Source organism: Canis aureus, chromosome 11, assembly GCF_053574225.1.
Source record: "Canis aureus isolate CA01 chromosome 11, VMU_Caureus_v.1.0, whole genome shotgun sequence".
NCBI lineage: Eukaryota > Metazoa > Chordata > Mammalia > Carnivora > Canidae > Canis > Canis aureus.
The window spans coordinates 59389633-59407837 of NC_135621.1; the positions used below are offsets into that span (position 1 = coordinate 59389633).

Genomic DNA, 18205 nt, shown 5'->3' on the forward strand with positions numbered 1-18205 from the left:
GAAATGCATCAGAGAGATGAGCCCCCAAAGCCCCTGGCCTTGAAAACTAACAGGACTTACAACCATAAAAGGCTTTAGGGAATGGAAAATCCACTCTTAAAGACCCATGCACAGACCTACTCATCCCAGGGCTCAAATAAAATAAAAAATGAAAGAGAAATTACAACTGACACTATAGAAATACAAAAGATCAGAACAGACCACTACAAACAATTATATGCCAACAAACTGGACAATATGGAAGAAATGGAAAAATTCCTAGAAATGTACAATTTTCCAAGACTGAATCTTAAGGAAATAGAAAATCAGAATAAACTAGTTGCTCGCAAGGAGACTGAGTGAGTAATCAAAAACCTCCCAATAAACAAAAGTCTTAGTCAACAAATGGCTTTACTGGTGAATTCTACCAAACATTCAAAGATGTAATACTTATCCTTCTCAGACAAGAACATCCCAGAGAAGAAAATTACAGTCCAGGCCAATAACCCTGATGAATATAGATGCAGAAGTCCTCAATAAAATATTACCAAACCAAATTCAACAGTACATTAAAAGAATCATATACTGTGATCAAGGTTTATTTATTCCTGGGAGGCAAGTATGGTAAGCATCTGCAAATCAATCAATAGGATACATCACATTAATATTTGTATATAAAAATAAGCTATTGTGTACAAAGTACAAATGAGAGGCCAGGAAACTCCAAAGCAAAGTATATAGAGAGAACCACCTTTAGTTCATTATGATGCACAGGAAGTGTGACTTGGCTTCTGTAAAATAAATTCATGGCCCTGTGATAAATTCCCCTCCCCCCCGCCTTTCCCCCTTCGCTTTAGCTTATGTTTGTTTCTGTCCCTTGATACCAAGATATATTCTCACTTTTCCATTTATACTGCCTACCACCCTGGTCTCTACTCCCATTAGCCTAGAATTTTATAAAAGGCCTGTTGAACTTTAACATGATCTCATTGTCTACTTTTTTGCCAGTAATCAGGCATACTCTTACTGATTAAGTGCTTTGAAAATATCACCTTGCACTAGCCTTCTCTCGTATTTTAATAAAATTTGCTAATTCTAGGGAAGAAAAGGCAAAGGATTAAGGAGTAAAAGACTGTTAAATTGATTTATAAAATGAACAAGCTGCTCCATATTCTAAACCTACAATACCAAATGAATATGAAGTTGTCCGTGCCTTCATTTGGAATTCTCTTTCCAGAGTAGTTGCATATCTTCCTACATTTCATTGAGGTGTTTGCTCAAATGTTACCTGCTTAGGCCATTCTGGACCATTTTACCTAAATTAGTACCTTTTCTTGATCACTTTATCCATTTACTCAGTTGTTTTTCTTTAAAAAACCTACTACCACCTGACATGCTATATACTTCTTAACGGTTAGTTTACAGGACGCCTGGCTGGCTCAGTAGTTGAGCGACAGCCTTTCGGCTCAGGGCGTGATCCTGGAGTCCCGGGATCGAATCCCACATCAGGGTCCCTGCATGGAGCCTGCTTCTCCTCCCTCTGCCTATAACTCTGCCCTCTCTCTTGTGAATAAATCTTAAAAAAAAAAAAAAAAAAACTCGTTAGTTTCCATCCACTAGAATGTGAGCAATGGAACTTGATGTTTTGTTTTGTTTACTGATGTATTTGTTTACTGATGTATAAGTGTTGAACTAATGAATATTATGCTTGGCAGAACTGAACTAAGAAAGATACTGATATTTATAGTATTATCTTTAGATCTAGAAGATGTTCGGTAAGAAAAGAAAAAATGTATAAAAACCATAATTGGGCAGCCCGGGTGGCTCAATGGTTTAGCGCAGCCTTCAGCTCAGGGTGTGACCCTGGAGACCCGGGATCGAGTCCCACATCGGGCTCCCTGCATGGAGCCTGCTTCTCCCTCTGCCCGTGTCTCTGCCTCTCTCTCTGGTCTCTCATGAATAAGTAAAAAAATTTTAAAAACCCAAAAAGCCATAATTTATGGACAGGGGAGTGTCAGTAACAAAATATGAAGAAAAAAGTCTTGTAAGTACCCACATTGTACTAATAGAGATGGGCACTTGAGTTTTAGTCATTTTAGTGTTTTTAGCATTTAATTGCACTTTTGGAAGTACTTCATGGAGAGCAGGAAAAACTACCAAGATGTGAATGAAGACAAAAATAAAAGTTTCAGATTTAAAGAATAAGATCTTGGTTTAAGTGGAAATGGAATCTTTTTGGTGGTTTGTGGACTTTATGTCACTTTGTGGAACCATGGTCTCTAGAATTTAAGAACTAGCCTCATTTTTCTCCTAGTAGTAACTGGGTCCCTTGGAAAAAGAATATAGTAAACTCGGGGTGCCTGGGTGGCTCAATTGGTTAAGCGTCTGCCTTCGGCTCAGGTCATGATCCCAAGGTCCTGGGATCCAGCCTACTAGCATGGGGCTCCCTGCTCCACAGGGAGCCTGCTTCTGCCTCTCCCTCTCCCTGACACACCCCCTGCTTGTGCGCTGTCAAATAAAATCTTTAAAAAAATAATAAAATGACATTAAATATAAACTATATGCTTTATACATTTGATTTTTCTCTAATAGTGACAAAAATCTTTAATTCTCACTTGCCTTCTGTTTAAAACATAAGTCCTGGGGTGCCTGGGTGGCTCAGTCGATTAAGTGTCCAACCCTTCATCTTGGAGTCATGGGTTCGAGCCCTGCACTGGGCTCTACACTGGGCATGGAGCCTACTTTAACATAAAAGTAGGCAAATACAGCTCTTGTACAGAGGTGAGCCATTAGAGGACTAAACTGTCACAATATACAAAGAAGAAAAAGAAGATAGGTAGGAACAGATCCATTGCAATAGCAAATGTGATCTATTTTTTCTAAGGTTTTAAGCGATTTCAGAATTATAGGCACTAAAGGGCAATCTTTTTAGATATATAAATGGTTTAGTTTTAATAATATTTATTGATTTATAATGTAAATAAAAATAAGAGAATATAGGTAACTCTTGAAATAAAAAATAGACCACATAAAATGAATAATTTCATACAAATCATTAGAATATATTTATACTATGTATAAATCTACACATTAGAAGACACTGCTGAAATTTTGCTCTACAGGATATCACTCTAGAATTCTCCTTAAAAAAAAAAAAATCACTGGGTGGAATTAGATGATGACTGTGAAATAGATTCTCCCATTACAATACTGCTTCTGTCATTTAGAGTTTTGACAACAGTTGTAGCTGGAGACTGCAGGACTTTACGAGAAAGCCTCATTCTTCCATCAGCCGGATCACGTCCAAAGTATTTCACCTGTATTATAGAAGCCAATTTACTTTTAAAGTTACAGTATTGTGATTGACATCCAAATTAGAAGATTTTTAAATTTACCTGATACAAAAAAGACAATGATTAATGTTTCTACTTTGCTGAAAGCATAGCTTAGTGCTAAATAGAGGTATATGCTAATATAATTTGGTTCAATAGCCATTATTAAAAGGACAAGCAATTATTTGCCCTATTAAAATCTGTTAGACTTAACTGTGCCTTATTTTCTCTAGGCCAGGTCCCTATATTGGAAGAACAGTGAAACAGTGAAAGCCATGGTGAGTGATTCTAAGCAAGAGCTTTCTGAGGCTAATGATGCTATAAACTATACAGGATATGGTCATGCCATTCACTCTTCCTCAAAGGACTATCACAGTTGAGATTATTTGGCTTGACTTTAGGAATGTGACAATGTTACAGTCCCTTCTGATGTAAAAACACAATTTTATACAGATAATACGTCTTAGTTCTTATTTTTCCCTCGGGGCTACTTGAACAATGGGATTACAAATTGGGAATAAACTAGAAGCCTTGGTTACTTAGGTCGTAGGTAATAGGTATAGCTGGAACAAAATGTGGCATGGACAAACAAAAACCAAACTACATCAGACTGATAATGACTTCCTTTTTTTTTTTTTTTTTTCTTTGATAATGACTTCCTTTATCCACAAGGTCAAACGTGATGACTTTCATCAAACTCAAAAATTTGTAGTTGTAAGGAAGCAATTAAAGTCTCAAATATGACATTCAAGGCCTTCAACCGAGTTAAATTTTCAGAGTTTTCCTGTCCTGTAAAACACTGCATAGGTATCACTGACCTCTTGTATTTTTAAAAGCTCTAAAGGGGACTACTGTTCTTTTTTTTTGGGTGGGGGCGGGGGAGACTACTGTTCTAACTAAACTATAAGCTCCCTAAGGGAAAGAATTACATCTTAAATCCTTAGTCTATTTAAGAGCAGACCTAAAGTTAAAAAGGTACAGAACATAAATAATATAAATCACAAGTGTTGATTTGATTCTTTTAGCTTTCTGGAAAAAAAAATTGAAACTTCGAGTACAATTTACAGCTTTAAAAAGTTGAATACAAGTACCTGAATTTCTTGGCCAACTTCTAATCCTAGGGCAGTGGGATGTTTAATCTGAAAGAGAACATACTCATTTATTAGTTGCTGGGCATAATTTCTTAATATCCATAGTAGTACACTTTTTAAAAAAAAATTTATTTATTTATTCATGAGAGACACAGAGAGAGAGAGAGAGAAGCAGAGACACAGGCAGAGGGAGAAGCAGGCTCCATGCAGGGAGCCCGATGCAGGACTTGATCCCAGGTCTCCAGGATCACGCCCTGGACTGAAGGTGGTGCTAAACCGCTGAGCCCCCCGGGGCTGCTCACCTTTTTTTTTTAAATTTTTTTTAAGTGGGAACATCTGATTATAAAATCTGTTGATTACCAAGACTTACGTAAGTATTCAGATGATAGCAACAATCTTCCAAAACCTCTCTACTTTTTAGATAACTACGGCTTATACTCCAACAAGTATCCTACTTAATGTGTACTGCGTTTGTTAAAATGGACCTTACAGAGCTTGTTGTTTTAGAATATGTTCATTTTTCATTCAATAATATGTTGAGGACATCCTTTTATTTTTTTTTAATTTTTTTTTTGAGGACATCCTTTTATATCAATAAATCAAACAGTAGAGTTGAGTGTTCATCATAAGATTTTATTTATTAGAAGAGAAAAAGCAAGTGAGAGAGGACACAGAAGAAGAGGAAGAAGACTCCCTGCTGAGCCGAGAGCCCAATAGGGGCTCGTTCGCAGGCACTGAGATCATGACCTGAGCTGAAGGCAGATGCTTAACTGACTGAGCCACCAGGAGCCCCTTAAATTCCAGTATTGCAAATGTTAATAATTACTGAATTTAGATGTAAGGTATATATGGGTGTTCAGTGTACTATTTTTTCAACCTTTCTGTAGGAAACTGTAGTGTTGCAATGATTATGTATTCATTTACTCAAATTATCCTCTAAGAACAAAGTCCTAATGTTGAACTTCTAGGGCCAAAGGTACTCATACAATTTACCAAACACTCTCTAAAAAGTTTGTACCAATTTACCTTCCTATCAACAGTATCTCAAGTATAGGAGAATGTCTATTTTCCATATTCTTACCCACATTAGAAAATTTTAAGTATCTGAAAGTTGAAAATTTTAACTTAGTTTTATTTGCATTTAAAACAATGCTGTTGAGGTGCCTCGGAGACTCTGTCAGTTAAGTATATAACTCTTGATTTCAGTCAGGCCATGATCAAGCCCTGTGTTGTACTCTGCACGTAGCATGGAGTCTGCTGGAGATTCTCTCCCTTTCTACCTCCTTCCCCCTGCTCATGCACATTCTTTCTCTGTCTAAAATTTAAAAATAAATAAATCTTTAGTAAGAAAAATTGCTTTGATATTGACCTTTCTTACAAGCCCTTTGCATGTGGAGCCTCTCTCATATGTTATATACATTTCTTTACCTTAAGTTGCTACTTGTCTTTCAACCTTATAATTTTGCCATATACTTTTTAAAAAATGTCAGGGACACCTGGGTAGCTCAATCAGTTAGGCATCTGACTCTTGATTTCAGCTCAGGTAATGATCTTGGGGTCTTGAGATCAAGTACCACATGGGGCTCCACACTCAGCAGGGAGTCTGTTTGACATCCTGTCTCACCGCTCCCCCCCTCCTGTGTTCACACTCTCTTTCTCTAAAATAAGTCTTTTTAAAATAAATAGAAACTTGGAGTGCCTGGGTGGCTCAGTTGTTGAGCATCTGCCTTTGGCTCTGGTCGTGATCCCAGGGTCCGGGGACTGAGTCCCACATCAGGCTCCCTAGGAGGATCCTGCTTCTCCCTCTGCCTATGTTTCTGCCTCTCTCTCTCTCTCTCTCTCTCTCTCTGTGTCTCTCATGAATAAATAAATTAAAAAACTTCAAATAAATAAATAAACAATAAAGTAGGGTAGGCATCCTGCTTTATGAAAACCAGCTATTTCAGTACAATGTATTGAAGAATAATCTATTTCTTCAGACTGAAAATGCAACTTTGGTATGTATTATATTCTCATATATATATAACTGGATGATTTCTGGTCTTTAATTTTTTGTTGTGTAATTTGTCTAATTCTAGGTCAGTAATACACTGTTTTATTCTGTATAGCTTTATATTTCAATATTTGGTAAACCAAACACTATTATCCCTTTACCCCCATAGTTTTCTTGCATAGTTTCATATTTTTAGTTTTATTTTGCCATGCTTGGCCAAGAAAATTGGAAAGACAGGGGTAGAGCTAGGTATTTTTAAAAAGTAACCGTTATACGTTAACTCTAGATATAATACTCAAGAGTGTTTCTATTCCATCATACAAGGACGAATGAACATAAATGTGTTAAACTGTAAAAACATTTTTGTCAGCAACATCCCTGTCATTTTTAGTTTTCTATATTTAGGCTAGTAGTGGACAAAGTGGACAATCCTTACCAACCCAGGTAATTTCACTATGATTATTTTAAGGCAGTTTTAAAAATTATCAAGTAATTTTTTTTTTGTTTTTTTTACCTTTCGTTGATCAAGCTGTGTGTTATGTAGTAGTACTGCAGTCATATTTGGATATAGTTTAACCATTACTCCAGTGTCTCTGAAAAGGAAATAAGCCTGGTTAAAACATACGTATCTGTGTATCTACTGCTAATCAAACTGATTATGTACTTATTGGAGAGCAAAGTAAACATACACAAAATTATAAGTAGGATTATCTAAAAGAGATTCTTATTTTTCAACTGAATACACACACACACACACACACACACACACACACACACCCTGTATTTATTTTTTAAAAATATTTTATTTATTTATTTGAGAGTCAGTGAAAGAGAAGATAGAAAGAGAGCATGAGCAGGGGAGGGAGTGGGAGAAGACTCTTCTGAGTAGAGAGCTTGATCCCAGGATTCTGGGATCACAACCTGAGCCAAAGGCAGTCACTCAACCAACTGAGCCATCCAGGCACCTCCCCACCTTTTAAAAAAGATTTTATTTATTTATTTATTTTTTAGATTTTATTTATTTATTTGAGAGAGAGCTAGCAAGAGAGCATGTGCTGGGAGGAGACAGAGAAGCAACATTAAATATTTTAAAGTAGTGTAGATTAATCATAAACCTATTAAGCAATGATTTAAGGAAGGGGGTTGGATAAAATAGCATACTTATTTCATTAAAAAATTTGTCTTCCTTCTTTTCACTAGTCTACTAAAATAAGCCACCGTTTCTTAGTTTTTCACCTGTGATATTAAACCTTATTCCAGAGGCACTTGGATGGCTCAGTGGTTAAGCATCTGCCTTCAGCTCAGTTCACGATCCTGGGGGTCTGGGATCGAGTTCCGCATTGGGCTCCATGCATGGAGACTGCTTCTCCCTCTGCCTGTGTCTCATCCTCTCTCTCCCTCTGTGTCTCTCATGAATAAATAAATAAAATTTTAAAAAAATCAGCATAGCCTTAGTTGATATTACCTGATTTCAGTTATTGTGGCGGTATACACTGCTCCAAATTCTAGTTGCTGCTCTTGCTGTAAGTGCAAAATAAGCCATAAGTGAATAAACAACAAAATGTGGGGAAAAGAAACTATTATAAGATCTATACTTACATCATCTTTGCACAGTTCAGTAATGAAGTCTCTTGCTTCGTGCATAGCACTGGGTGTTGGTGCAAATACAGAAAATGTTTCTTCATCCACCTGACTAACAGTTACTCCTTTTAAAAAGATAATTTAACATATTAAAGTTAACTTGCTTACTCCAATGTAGTCTTAGAAGTAGATGTGAGAGCAGACAGGGTTGTATTATATTTAGTCACTGCTTTAGGAATGAAGAGATTCATTCACCAACAAATACACATTGCACACCTGCTATGTATCTGACATTGCACTAGGTCCTAGGGAAACAACAGTGAGTCACTGTCTTTGTGCTCTTGGAGCTCACAGTTTAAGAGAAAGCAGATATGAGTTCTCATTTTGGAAGGTTTAGTTTTGATTTCTTAATTATGAGTAGAAACTCTACTAGAATCTTTTCCTCAACTTTTCTTCTTTCTATTACTCTTTAGAGTGGTGCACAGATGGATGAGGGATGAAATCATGTTGGTTTCTCAATCTAAAGAGCTAGGTAAGGTAACTCTGCTTCTCATCTTCCTTCAATAACCTCAAAGCTGGTAAGTACTAGGTAACTCAAATACTGCCTCCAGAAAAAACAATGCATACTATTTCTATACATTCTCTTTAAATACAAGAGTCTAAATAAGTGAAAAATAGCAGAATAGAAAATGACAGCAAAATCCTTTAAAGTAAAAACTAAACATTTTTCTAAATCTTCAATTTTAAAATGTTGCAAAGAAATTGATTAATTCTAGGTCATCTTCTTTGAGTATAGTTAAGAATGCTGATTTATTAAGAGGCATACAGAAAAACCTACAGTAAAGACATGCCAGTGTTACATTCTTTTCTCTTATTAATTTCTCAAACATATTTTTGGAGCAACACAATAGAGCTGAAATGGCAACCTAGATGGCCTACCATTAAAACCCTCAAGCTTGGGGCTCCTGGGTGGCTCAGTCAGGTAAGTGCCTGACTATTGATTTCAACTCAGGTCATGATTTCAGGATTGAGATGGAGCCCTCAAGGTGGGTTCCATGCTGGGCTGGGCATGAAGCCTGCTTAAGATTCTCTCTCCTCTTCTTCCCTTCTCCCTCCCTAAGAAAAATAAAAATAAAAATAATAAAACACAATCCCCAAACTTCATACAGCTCTTACCTGTTTCAGCCTGGAGCTTTTTTAAATGATATCCACCCGGTCCAACAAATTTTGCCCGTTTTGATAATGGAACCTGAACAGTTTCTGAAATGCAGTACAGACAAAATTATAAATAATGCAATAACATATATAAACTTAAAACATTATCTTGATCAGAGAAACTTTTTTTTCACTTAGACACATGTAAAAATACTTCATGGGAAATAGAAAAATAGTTACTTAACTAAACTTTCTGAAAGGTCTAATGTCTAAAAATATCTCTCCAAATTTAAAGTATTTAAACTATAGAAACAAGTTAAAATATTTTTGTTTTGTGTATGGAGTTAAAGAAAATTTAATTATATATCTTTATATATTAATGTTTACCTTGTCATGGAATAAATAATTTTAATACATTACCCACAACAGGTCCATTTTCTTTTCTAGATGCTCGAGGTTTTGAAATAGTTTTGTTCATAATCTGTAGTATCTCCCTCTTTGCCACTATGAAAGATAAAAACATAATAAAAATTCTAACTATAGCTTATCCTTGAACAACTAGAGATTAGGGATGTCCACCCCGACTTTGAAAATTCATGTACAACTTTTGATCCCCCAAAACTTAACTACTAATAGCCTACTGTTGACTAGAAACAGTTAAGTACGGGCAGCCCGGGTGGCTCAGCGGTTTAGCGCTGCCTTCAGCCCAGGGCGTGATCCTGGAGACCCAGGATCGAGTCCCGCGTAGGGCTCCCTGCATGGAGCCTGCTTCTCCAACTGCCTGTGTCTGTGCCTCTCTCTCTCTCTCTCTCTGTCTCTCTCGAATAAATAAAATCTTAAAAAAAAAAAAAAAAGAAACAGTTTAGTAACCCATTTTGTAGATCTATTATATGCTGTATTCTTACAATAAAGTAAACTAGAAAAAAGAAACTTAAGAAAACCATAAGGAACAGTAAACATACTTACAGTGCTTTATGTATATTTTTTGAAAAATATTTGTGCATAGGCATGCTAGCCAGCCTAGCTGGGAAATGGGGCTGGCTCTGGGATGGCAGAGTTCCACAGCCTGGTGGGTTAGGCTCAGCAGTGGCAACCCCTGAGTGGCCTGTGTGCAACAAGAGTTGCATGAAGGCACAGTACAGCTGCATCTGCCTGGACATGTACCACTGGCTCATGGCCATACACTGTCACCTACGGCTACATGTGATTGTGCTGGTCTCCAGGAGGCCTCAAGGTCAAGGTGCCATGGTGTGGAGTAGGTTCCTCCCTAACCCCAGAGGCACAGAGGACTTAGTGCAAGGACTTCTCACTCAGTGCTGTCCCTGCCCTCTGGACATGTGCTTTCACTTCAGCCCAGACTTCTGTGGATGCTCAACAGGACCACTCTCTCAGCAGACTACAGCCCTGCCCAGTCATGGTCACCCCCCAGGGGCTGCTGATGGTCTCAGCAGGCCTCTCAGGATACTCAGAGTGCAGAGGGCATAACATCTGTGCCATCTGCCTTCAGTTGCTCTGGTGGGATGGGGAGTAGTAAATAAATGCTTTGCTGTTGTAAATAAATGCTTTTGCTGTCAACTCTAAAAAAAAAATCCACATATAATGTGGACCTGTGCAGTTTGAACACACATTGTTCAAAGGTCAACTGTGTAGAAAATAAATGTGATCAGAGATCACATTTTATTATTAAAAATCATAAAAAACCCATTTCTAATAGTATGCCTAATGGGAATTATAGTTGCCATTAGCAAATAACACAATGATGGAAAGAGAATCAGGCACACTGGCTTAGCTTACCTGAGGCTTGTTGAATGGCCTCCATTACAATTTTTATTGGTATTCCAGGTAACTTAATATCAGCCTAATGTAGAAAAGCAAAAAAAAAAATTATATATATATATAAATATTAATTCATGACATTATTTAAATATTATAAAAGTGAAACAAAATAGGTTTTAAAATACCTGTAGTGCAGTTATTCCCTTACTGGTGCCAGCTATTTTGAAATCCATGTCACCATTATAATCTTCAATTCCCTGAAGGAATTTAAGAAATTATGATATAGTCTTAAAAACAAAATTTACCCAGTCACTATACAGGAATTTTAAAAAACAGCTGTAGAAGTAAACCATGGCCTCTAAGACTAAATACAAAGTATCTTCTACATTACTACTGCTTCTAATTTGAGTCTTTTTAATAAGTTAGAACTGTTTCATCAGAAAAATCACTTGAGGACCCCTGGGTGGCTCAGTGGTTGAGCATTTGCCTTCGGCTCAGGGTGTGATCCCCAGGTCCTGGAATGGAGTCCTGCATCAAGCTCCCCACAGGGAGCCTGCCTCTCCCTCTCTCTCTGTTTCTCTCATGAATAAATAAAATCTTTAAGAAAAAAAAAAAACAAAAAAAACCTCACTTTAAGATCATGTTGGTACCCGATAAAATGCTATTTCATTTACAATCACCCTAAAGTGAGCTATTATGGATATTTATACTGTAACATATATATATATTTTATATTCATATCCTATAAAATCCAAAGCATATTAATATGCAGAGGAGGAAAGAAAGAACAAGGGCCTCTATTTCCAAGTACTATTATTATTCTAGGCATACAATGCTTATAAAATATGTACAATGCTTATAAAATATGTATCATCTTCACCATTGAATATTTGAAGACATGGATATACTTGCCAGAATATCTGTCAGCAAACGATAATCTTCTATTTCACCCTTGTCGGGATTGTTTTTGGTGACCAATCCTATTGCCACACCTGCGACAGCAGATGAAATTGGAACTCCTATAATTGAGAAAAAGAGCTTGTATGTAATGTGTACATCAGCCTAACACATATTTATCATTCTGATATTTATTTTAATGTAAGTAGATGGTGTTTTAAATTCGACAGTCAGAACTAAGCTGGAAAGGTCATCTGACTACCTCATTTCTTGTTAAGCATATGATAAAAGCCTCTTAAAACAATTCTAAACAGGTAATCACTGTTCTCACAAAAACCTCTATAAAAATAGCAAACTTAACTCTTAATGGAATCCATTTGTCTTTTGCTTTTGGTATGTTTATCTTCTTGTTTTGAAAAGTAACCATGTTACCCGGTATATCCTTCCAGCCTGAACCCCTCAGTTCACCTTTCCATGAAAGCCACCAGCAGGGTTTTTTAGAGTATCCTCCCAGAAAATTTCTGTGCCCAAATATGAATCAAAGTGTAATCTTTTATTTTCTTTACTTATGGAAGCATAGTGAATGCACCACTATTCTGCACCTTGCTTTTTTTCACTTACTGACATACCCTAGATATTGACACATAATGCAACAAAGTTCCACCTTATTCTTTTGAATGGCTGCTTAGTACTCCCTGCATGGATTTATAAACCACAGGACAGAAGTGAGATTACTGAGTCAGGTGTGTGGGTTTACATTTATTATAAATCTGCAAACTGCCTTCACAATATAGCATTTTATTTTTTTAACAGCAGTAGTTGAGGGTGCCTGCTGTTCTACTTTGTTAATTCCTATCAAATCTTTGGACCTTTGCTCATGTAGAGGGTAAAAACGGTAGCTTATTATTTTTTATTTTTTATGAATGAGGTTAAACTTTTTTTAATGTTGGTAAACCATTTGTTCATTTGTTTATTTAAGTAGGGTCTAAGCCAAATGTGAAGTCCAGTTCAGGGCTTACTCACAACCCAAGCTACGATCGAGTTGGATGCTTAACCAACTGAGCCACCTATGTGCCCCTTCTATTTCTTTAACTGTGAATTGCTTGTTCATGGCCTTCAACCATTTTCCTACTTGGTTGTTAGCCTTTTTCTTTTTTTTCTTTGTTAGTCTTTTTCTTAATGATGTATAAAAGCTCTTTCAATATGGGCAGTATATCATTGTTAAATATAAATATAGATTATTAAAGGAAATATATTATTTCCTAGTCAGTTGACTTTGTTTATTTTGATTTATTTTCCTGTACAGAATTTTAACTTATATGCAATCATGGTTCCTGGATTTTGCTTAGAAATGTTTTTCTGGGATGCCTGGGTGGCTCAGCGGTTGAGCATCTGCCTTTGGCTCAGGGTGTGATCCTCGAGTTTCAGGATCTAGTCCCACATGGGGCTTCCTACATGGAGCCTGCTTCTCCCTCTACCTATGTCTCTGCCTCTCTCTTTCTGTCTTTCATGAATAAATAAAATTTTTAAAAGAAAAAAAATTTTTTTTCCTATTTAAGATTTTGGTAGAATCTTCCATGTTTCAGTTTTTTACAAAACATTTAAGTTTTTATCACTTGGAACTTACAGTTAAAAAGGAGTATGGCAGGGGATCTCATTTCATATTCTCTAAGCAATCTCACTATCACCATTATTTTTAACCATAACCAGTAATGTTTATGACCTAAAAATATTTCTCTTCTATTTGTGTTTGCTAAGCCCTAGATTTGTATAGCCAATCTGCCTATTAGGTATTTCTAGCTAAATGTCCCCCAAACACCTTATATATGCACATATATTCAAAATGTAATCACATCCAATAAATCCCTTCCGTTTTGCCTTTCTTATCTTGGTTGAATGTAAAACTAAGATACTCATGCCAGAATCAATACTTCTTTCCTCATTTATTATAAAGTCACAAAGATCTGACAGTTTATCCTTTAAATTTTTTTAGAAAGTTGACCTTTCCCCTAAATAGTGAAACATCCATTGCTACTCCTTTGGTCCAAGTCCACATTATTTCTTGCTCTGACAACATTTCTTCCTATCTGGTTTCCCCAATTTTATTCTCTCTCCCAAGTTTCCATTTCCTCCCACTTCATCCTTCTAGGTCTATCACCTAAGCTGGGAAAAACTACCAAAAAGAAAAAAAAAAAAATCGGATTCAAGTCAGCCATCCCTCTACATCATATTCTCCTGAATTCCCCATTATCTGCTTTCAAAGAAATTTTTATACATGTTCTATGGTCAAAAATGTTTGAGAGGGATGCCTGAGTGGCTCAGCAGTTCAGGGTGTGATCTCGGACCCCTGGAAATGAGCCCCAAATTGGGCTCCCTGCCTCCCTTTATGTCTCTGCCTTTCTCTCTACATCTCTCATGAATGAATAAGTGAAAATCTTAAAAAAAAAAAAAAAGTTTGGGAAATAGTACATATCCTGTTCCTAGAGATTGAGAATTCACATCAGTGTATTAAAGTTTAACTCACATTACATAAATCTGCCTAACCCTGCTCAAATGTAATTTAGAACAGAATTTTTTTCATGGTATACAATAATCAATATCCAGCAGGAACAATATCCAGTTCATAGAATATTGAGTTGCAAAATACTACCTTCAAGTTCAAAATCCTTAGCATAACAATGACCTTTATTTATTTATTTTTTTTATTCAAGAGAGACAGAGAGAGAGGCAGAGGAAGAAGCAGGCTCCATGCAGAGAGTCCAATGTGGGACTTGATCCCAGAACTCCAGGATTACACCCTGGGCCGAAGGCAGGTGCTCAGCCGCTGAGCCACCCAGGCGTCCCAACAATGACCTTTAAAGTCTGGACCCAATTCATTACTTATTTTTTTCAAATACACTTCAGAAACACACAATACTGCTTCGTAACTTTGCACATGTTGTTCCTTTCACATTAAATACAGGCCCTGATCCTAATCAACCTTTAGAACCAGATAAAATGTAGCTGTCTCTATAAAGCTAATTATCTTCAATCAAATTCTTCATTCATATCATACATATGGTGCTTTTACCTATGACCTGTTTTCTGCGTTACAAATGTGTGAATTTAGAGGGAGCTCCTTACAAAGCCTCTTGAGTATCTTTAGGTTCTTTTTTTCTTTCTTCTTGGACAGCATCATTGGTGAGATACAGAAATTATTTTCAGAACCTCTTATGTTGACTCTTTTTCCCTTTTGGTGTTTTAAACCGAGAGATTATACTGAACCTCTTATGCTCTTTCTTCCTAAAATTCTATGTACCATTTCTATGGGTGGTATTGTTCTTCTCATGGCTTGCATACATTGACTGGAAGATTACATGGTTACTTTCCTTTATGAGTCCTAAATATTTCTGCTTGCTGATCCAAACTTCATTGGTTTAGAATCAACTGCAGAGCTCTTTACCTTTTGGAAGGTGAGAAAGCTCACTGGATCACCAAGCAAGTTAATAGTTCTGCCTTTTTGCTACAGATAAGAATTCTAGTAGATACTCTGTACAAAAAAAAAAAAAAAAAAAAGATACTCTGTACAGTTGAAGCTGTACTTTGTTTTTAACTATCTTGCTCTGAACTGGTTTGGTAATTTGTAATCTGACTTCTCCAAGTCTAACCAAAATCCATTTTAAAGAGATCTTATATTTTATATTAATCAAATACAGTGGGCAGCCCCGGTGGCGCAGCGGTTTAGCGCCACCTGCAGCCTGGGGTGTGATCCTGGAGGCCCAGGATCGAGACCCACGTCGGGCTCCCTGCGTGGAGCCTGTGTCTCTGCCTCTCTCTCTCTCTCTGTCTCTATGAATAAATAAATAAAAATCTTTAAAAAAAATCAAATACAGTTAAAGCATTAGTTTTGAGACATAATTCTTTTACCTGCATCCATTAATGCTAAACTTCCACCACATGCAGATGCCATTGAAGATGATCCTATAGAAGCAAAAATACCAGCTTTAATAATATACTGACTTTTTTTAATGTAGAAAATTGTTACTATTATTTCCTTATAAATATTTAGTATTCTTTCCTTCTTTCTTTTTAAAAGCAATTAAGACAAGCTCTGCTAAACCACAAACTACAGGACTACACAGTCCAGTACGACACTCATTACATTCATTATGTACATGTAGCTACTGAATTTAAATTAATTGAAATAAATTCAGTCCCTTAACTGCATAGCACAGAGATAACTTCATCATCACATAAAGTTCTGTTGGACAGCAGTGTTATAGATTCTAAGAAACCTCCCAGGAAAACCACCATGCCTCTTTTGTTGCTTAATCAGAAGGCAGTTTAAGATACAGATTCTGGCTCTCTCATGGACCCTAAGTTACAGCCTAGTCATACCAGGTAGAGAACAGAAAATCTCTAGTTTAAATTCAGATGGTTTTTTTTTTTATTGTTCTTTTTCAATACCTATGACTACCTGATCAACGTCTGCTACATCTTTGAGATCTCTGTGAGCTTTCTGTCTCTAATGGCCATACCTTGCCTTGACTCGGGTACTTAATTTTAAGTACCTCTCTCCCTGTGCTATCTACTTATGTCTGTGATACATGATAGCTGTCCCCTGCCTAATGGATCACTCTCTTTTGTCCCTTTCTCTCTCTAAGCTGGCCTTGCTCTATGGTTTGTTTCTAAAAATAAATAAATAACCCCAACTGGATCTGTTATAACAGATACATGAAGAGAAATACTTGTTATATTGGGCTCAAAAAACCTCATTAGCTAAGAACAGAGATTTATACAATATATGATTAACTAGCACATATCATGGACTTGGGCACTGTGGCAATAAGCATAATATAACAATAGTTATAAAAAGTTAAGAATATAATGGAATTCTGGTCTTCTTGACTAGAGGAAAACTTTATTTTACCATTTGACTCTAGGACTTCAGATGTTACTCTTATGGTGAAAGGAAAATCCTTGGGGATAACAGGATACAAAGCTTTCTCAGCAAGAGCACCTAAGTTAGAATAAAAAATAATAAACATAAATGTATGGAGGCTTTGTAAGAATACCATGTAAGTCTATAAATTTATACTCACCATGTCCAAGTTCTCTTCTATTCACACCAGTGACTTTGCCAATTTCATTAGTGGCATAAGGAGGAAACTTAAAAACAAAAACAGATACATAAACAACTGACATGGAAAGGTATCTAAGATATAGTACCAAAATAATAAAAGAAGTTACAAAATAGAATCTCACTTTTTTTAAAGTTCATTTGTATACACAGAAAATGTCTGGCTATCTGAAATACACACCAAATTACTAAAAGTAGCTATTTCTAGTGTGTATGTGAACCAGAGTGGGAAGTAAATGGTTATGGGGATCTATAACATAATTTCTATAGTGTTTAAATTATTAATGATGATAAAAGACTGTATTTTTATAAGAAAAATATATACAGATTTAAAAAGAAATGTGCATTGAGGAAACAGATCTTTTCCAGTAAGGGTTTTTAGTCAGAGGTTGCAAACTATTTTATTTGACCAATATAGTGTCTCAAAGGAATATGATTATTTGCAATCATTTAAAATATTGGGAAATGCCCCATAAAATTTAGAAGTCCAGTTTAACAAAATTATTTATTTATTTTAAATATTTTATTTATTCATGAGAGACACAGAGAGACAGACAGACAGACAGACAGACATAGGCAGAGAGAGAAGCAGGCTCCATGCAGGGAGCCTGATGTGGGACTCGTTCCTGATGTGGGACTCGATCCCGGCACTCCAGGATCATACCCTGGGCTGAAGGCAGGCACTAAACCGCTGAGCCACCCAATGATCTCCCAACAAAATATTTTTTAAAAGGAGTAATGGTACATGAATTCTGATCAAGCCTCTGGATCTAGCAGTCAATTTTCAGGAGTTATAAAGACAGAAGCTTGTTGGATTCCATCATGAGTGTGTAATCAGCAACATCCAGATTGCAGGGAACTCTACAGTCAAATGGCTCTGGGAGTTTAACAGACAGATTGAAAAGAAAACATATTGGAGGTGAAACCTATGGATTAAAAGATTTACAGAAATGTCAAATTTTTAAAAAATGGACAAGACTTAGTGTCTAGGGATGTATACTAGAAAAGCAAGGAAGTTAATTACTATAAAATTTAAGATAGTATTTACTTTCAGGGAAAGTAGTGTTGAGGCTAGGATGAAAAGCATGGAGGAGCTTCAGGAATGACTAAGAACATTTCTATTCTGATTTGGGTGGTGGTTATCAAGGGTCTCTGCCTTATAAAAAGTCATTATGCCATCCTTTGTTTTATATCATTTCAGTATATGTGTTTTACTTTACAATAAAATGTTTTTAAAAAATGAAATGATATAGCAATACAGCCCATATCCTTTTACTACCCC

General features: G+C 36.3%; 1 protein-coding gene and 1 long non-coding RNA gene across 5 annotated transcripts in view; one reads left to right on the forward strand and one right to left on the reverse strand.

Annotated features, from left to right (window-relative positions):
• Window positions 1-18205, forward strand: part of LOC144324173 (uncharacterized) — a 164945-nt gene that overhangs the window by 7776 nt on the left and 138964 nt on the right. For 2 of the 3 annotated variants that reach the window (XR_013389584.1, XR_013389582.1), the window contains 2 exons: window positions 3545-3589; window positions 8450-8508. This is a non-coding gene — a long non-coding RNA (uncharacterized LOC144324173). The remainder of the gene's footprint in view (window positions 1-3544; window positions 3590-8449; window positions 8509-18205) is intronic. The other variant, XR_013389583.1, reaches the window with a different exon arrangement.
• Window positions 1-18205, reverse strand: part of PNPT1 (polyribonucleotide nucleotidyltransferase 1) — a 50612-nt gene that overhangs the window by 5191 nt on the left and 27216 nt on the right. The window contains exons 16-28 of one of the 2 annotated variants that reach the window (XM_077915445.1): window positions 16886-16952; window positions 16714-16803; window positions 15711-15764; window positions 11820-11926; window positions 11093-11164; window positions 10926-10989; window positions 9552-9635; window positions 9153-9236; window positions 7995-8101; window positions 7861-7916; window positions 6910-6988; window positions 4403-4450; window positions 2924-3296 (exon numbers count right to left, since the gene is read on the reverse strand). In XM_077915445.1, coding sequence (XP_077771571.1) covers window positions 3138-3296; window positions 4403-4450; window positions 6910-6988; window positions 7861-7916; window positions 7995-8101; window positions 9153-9236; window positions 9552-9635; window positions 10926-10989; window positions 11093-11164; window positions 11820-11926; window positions 15711-15764; window positions 16714-16803; window positions 16886-16952 — 1071 coding nt within the window. In that variant the 3' untranslated portion in view covers window positions 2924-3137. Of the gene's footprint in view, window positions 1-2923; window positions 3297-4402; window positions 4451-6909; window positions 6989-7860; window positions 7917-7994; window positions 8102-9152; window positions 9237-9551; window positions 9636-10925; window positions 10990-11092; window positions 11165-11819; window positions 11927-15710; window positions 15765-16713; window positions 16804-16885; window positions 16953-18205 lie in introns of those variants that run through there. The other variant, XM_077915446.1, reaches the window with a different exon arrangement.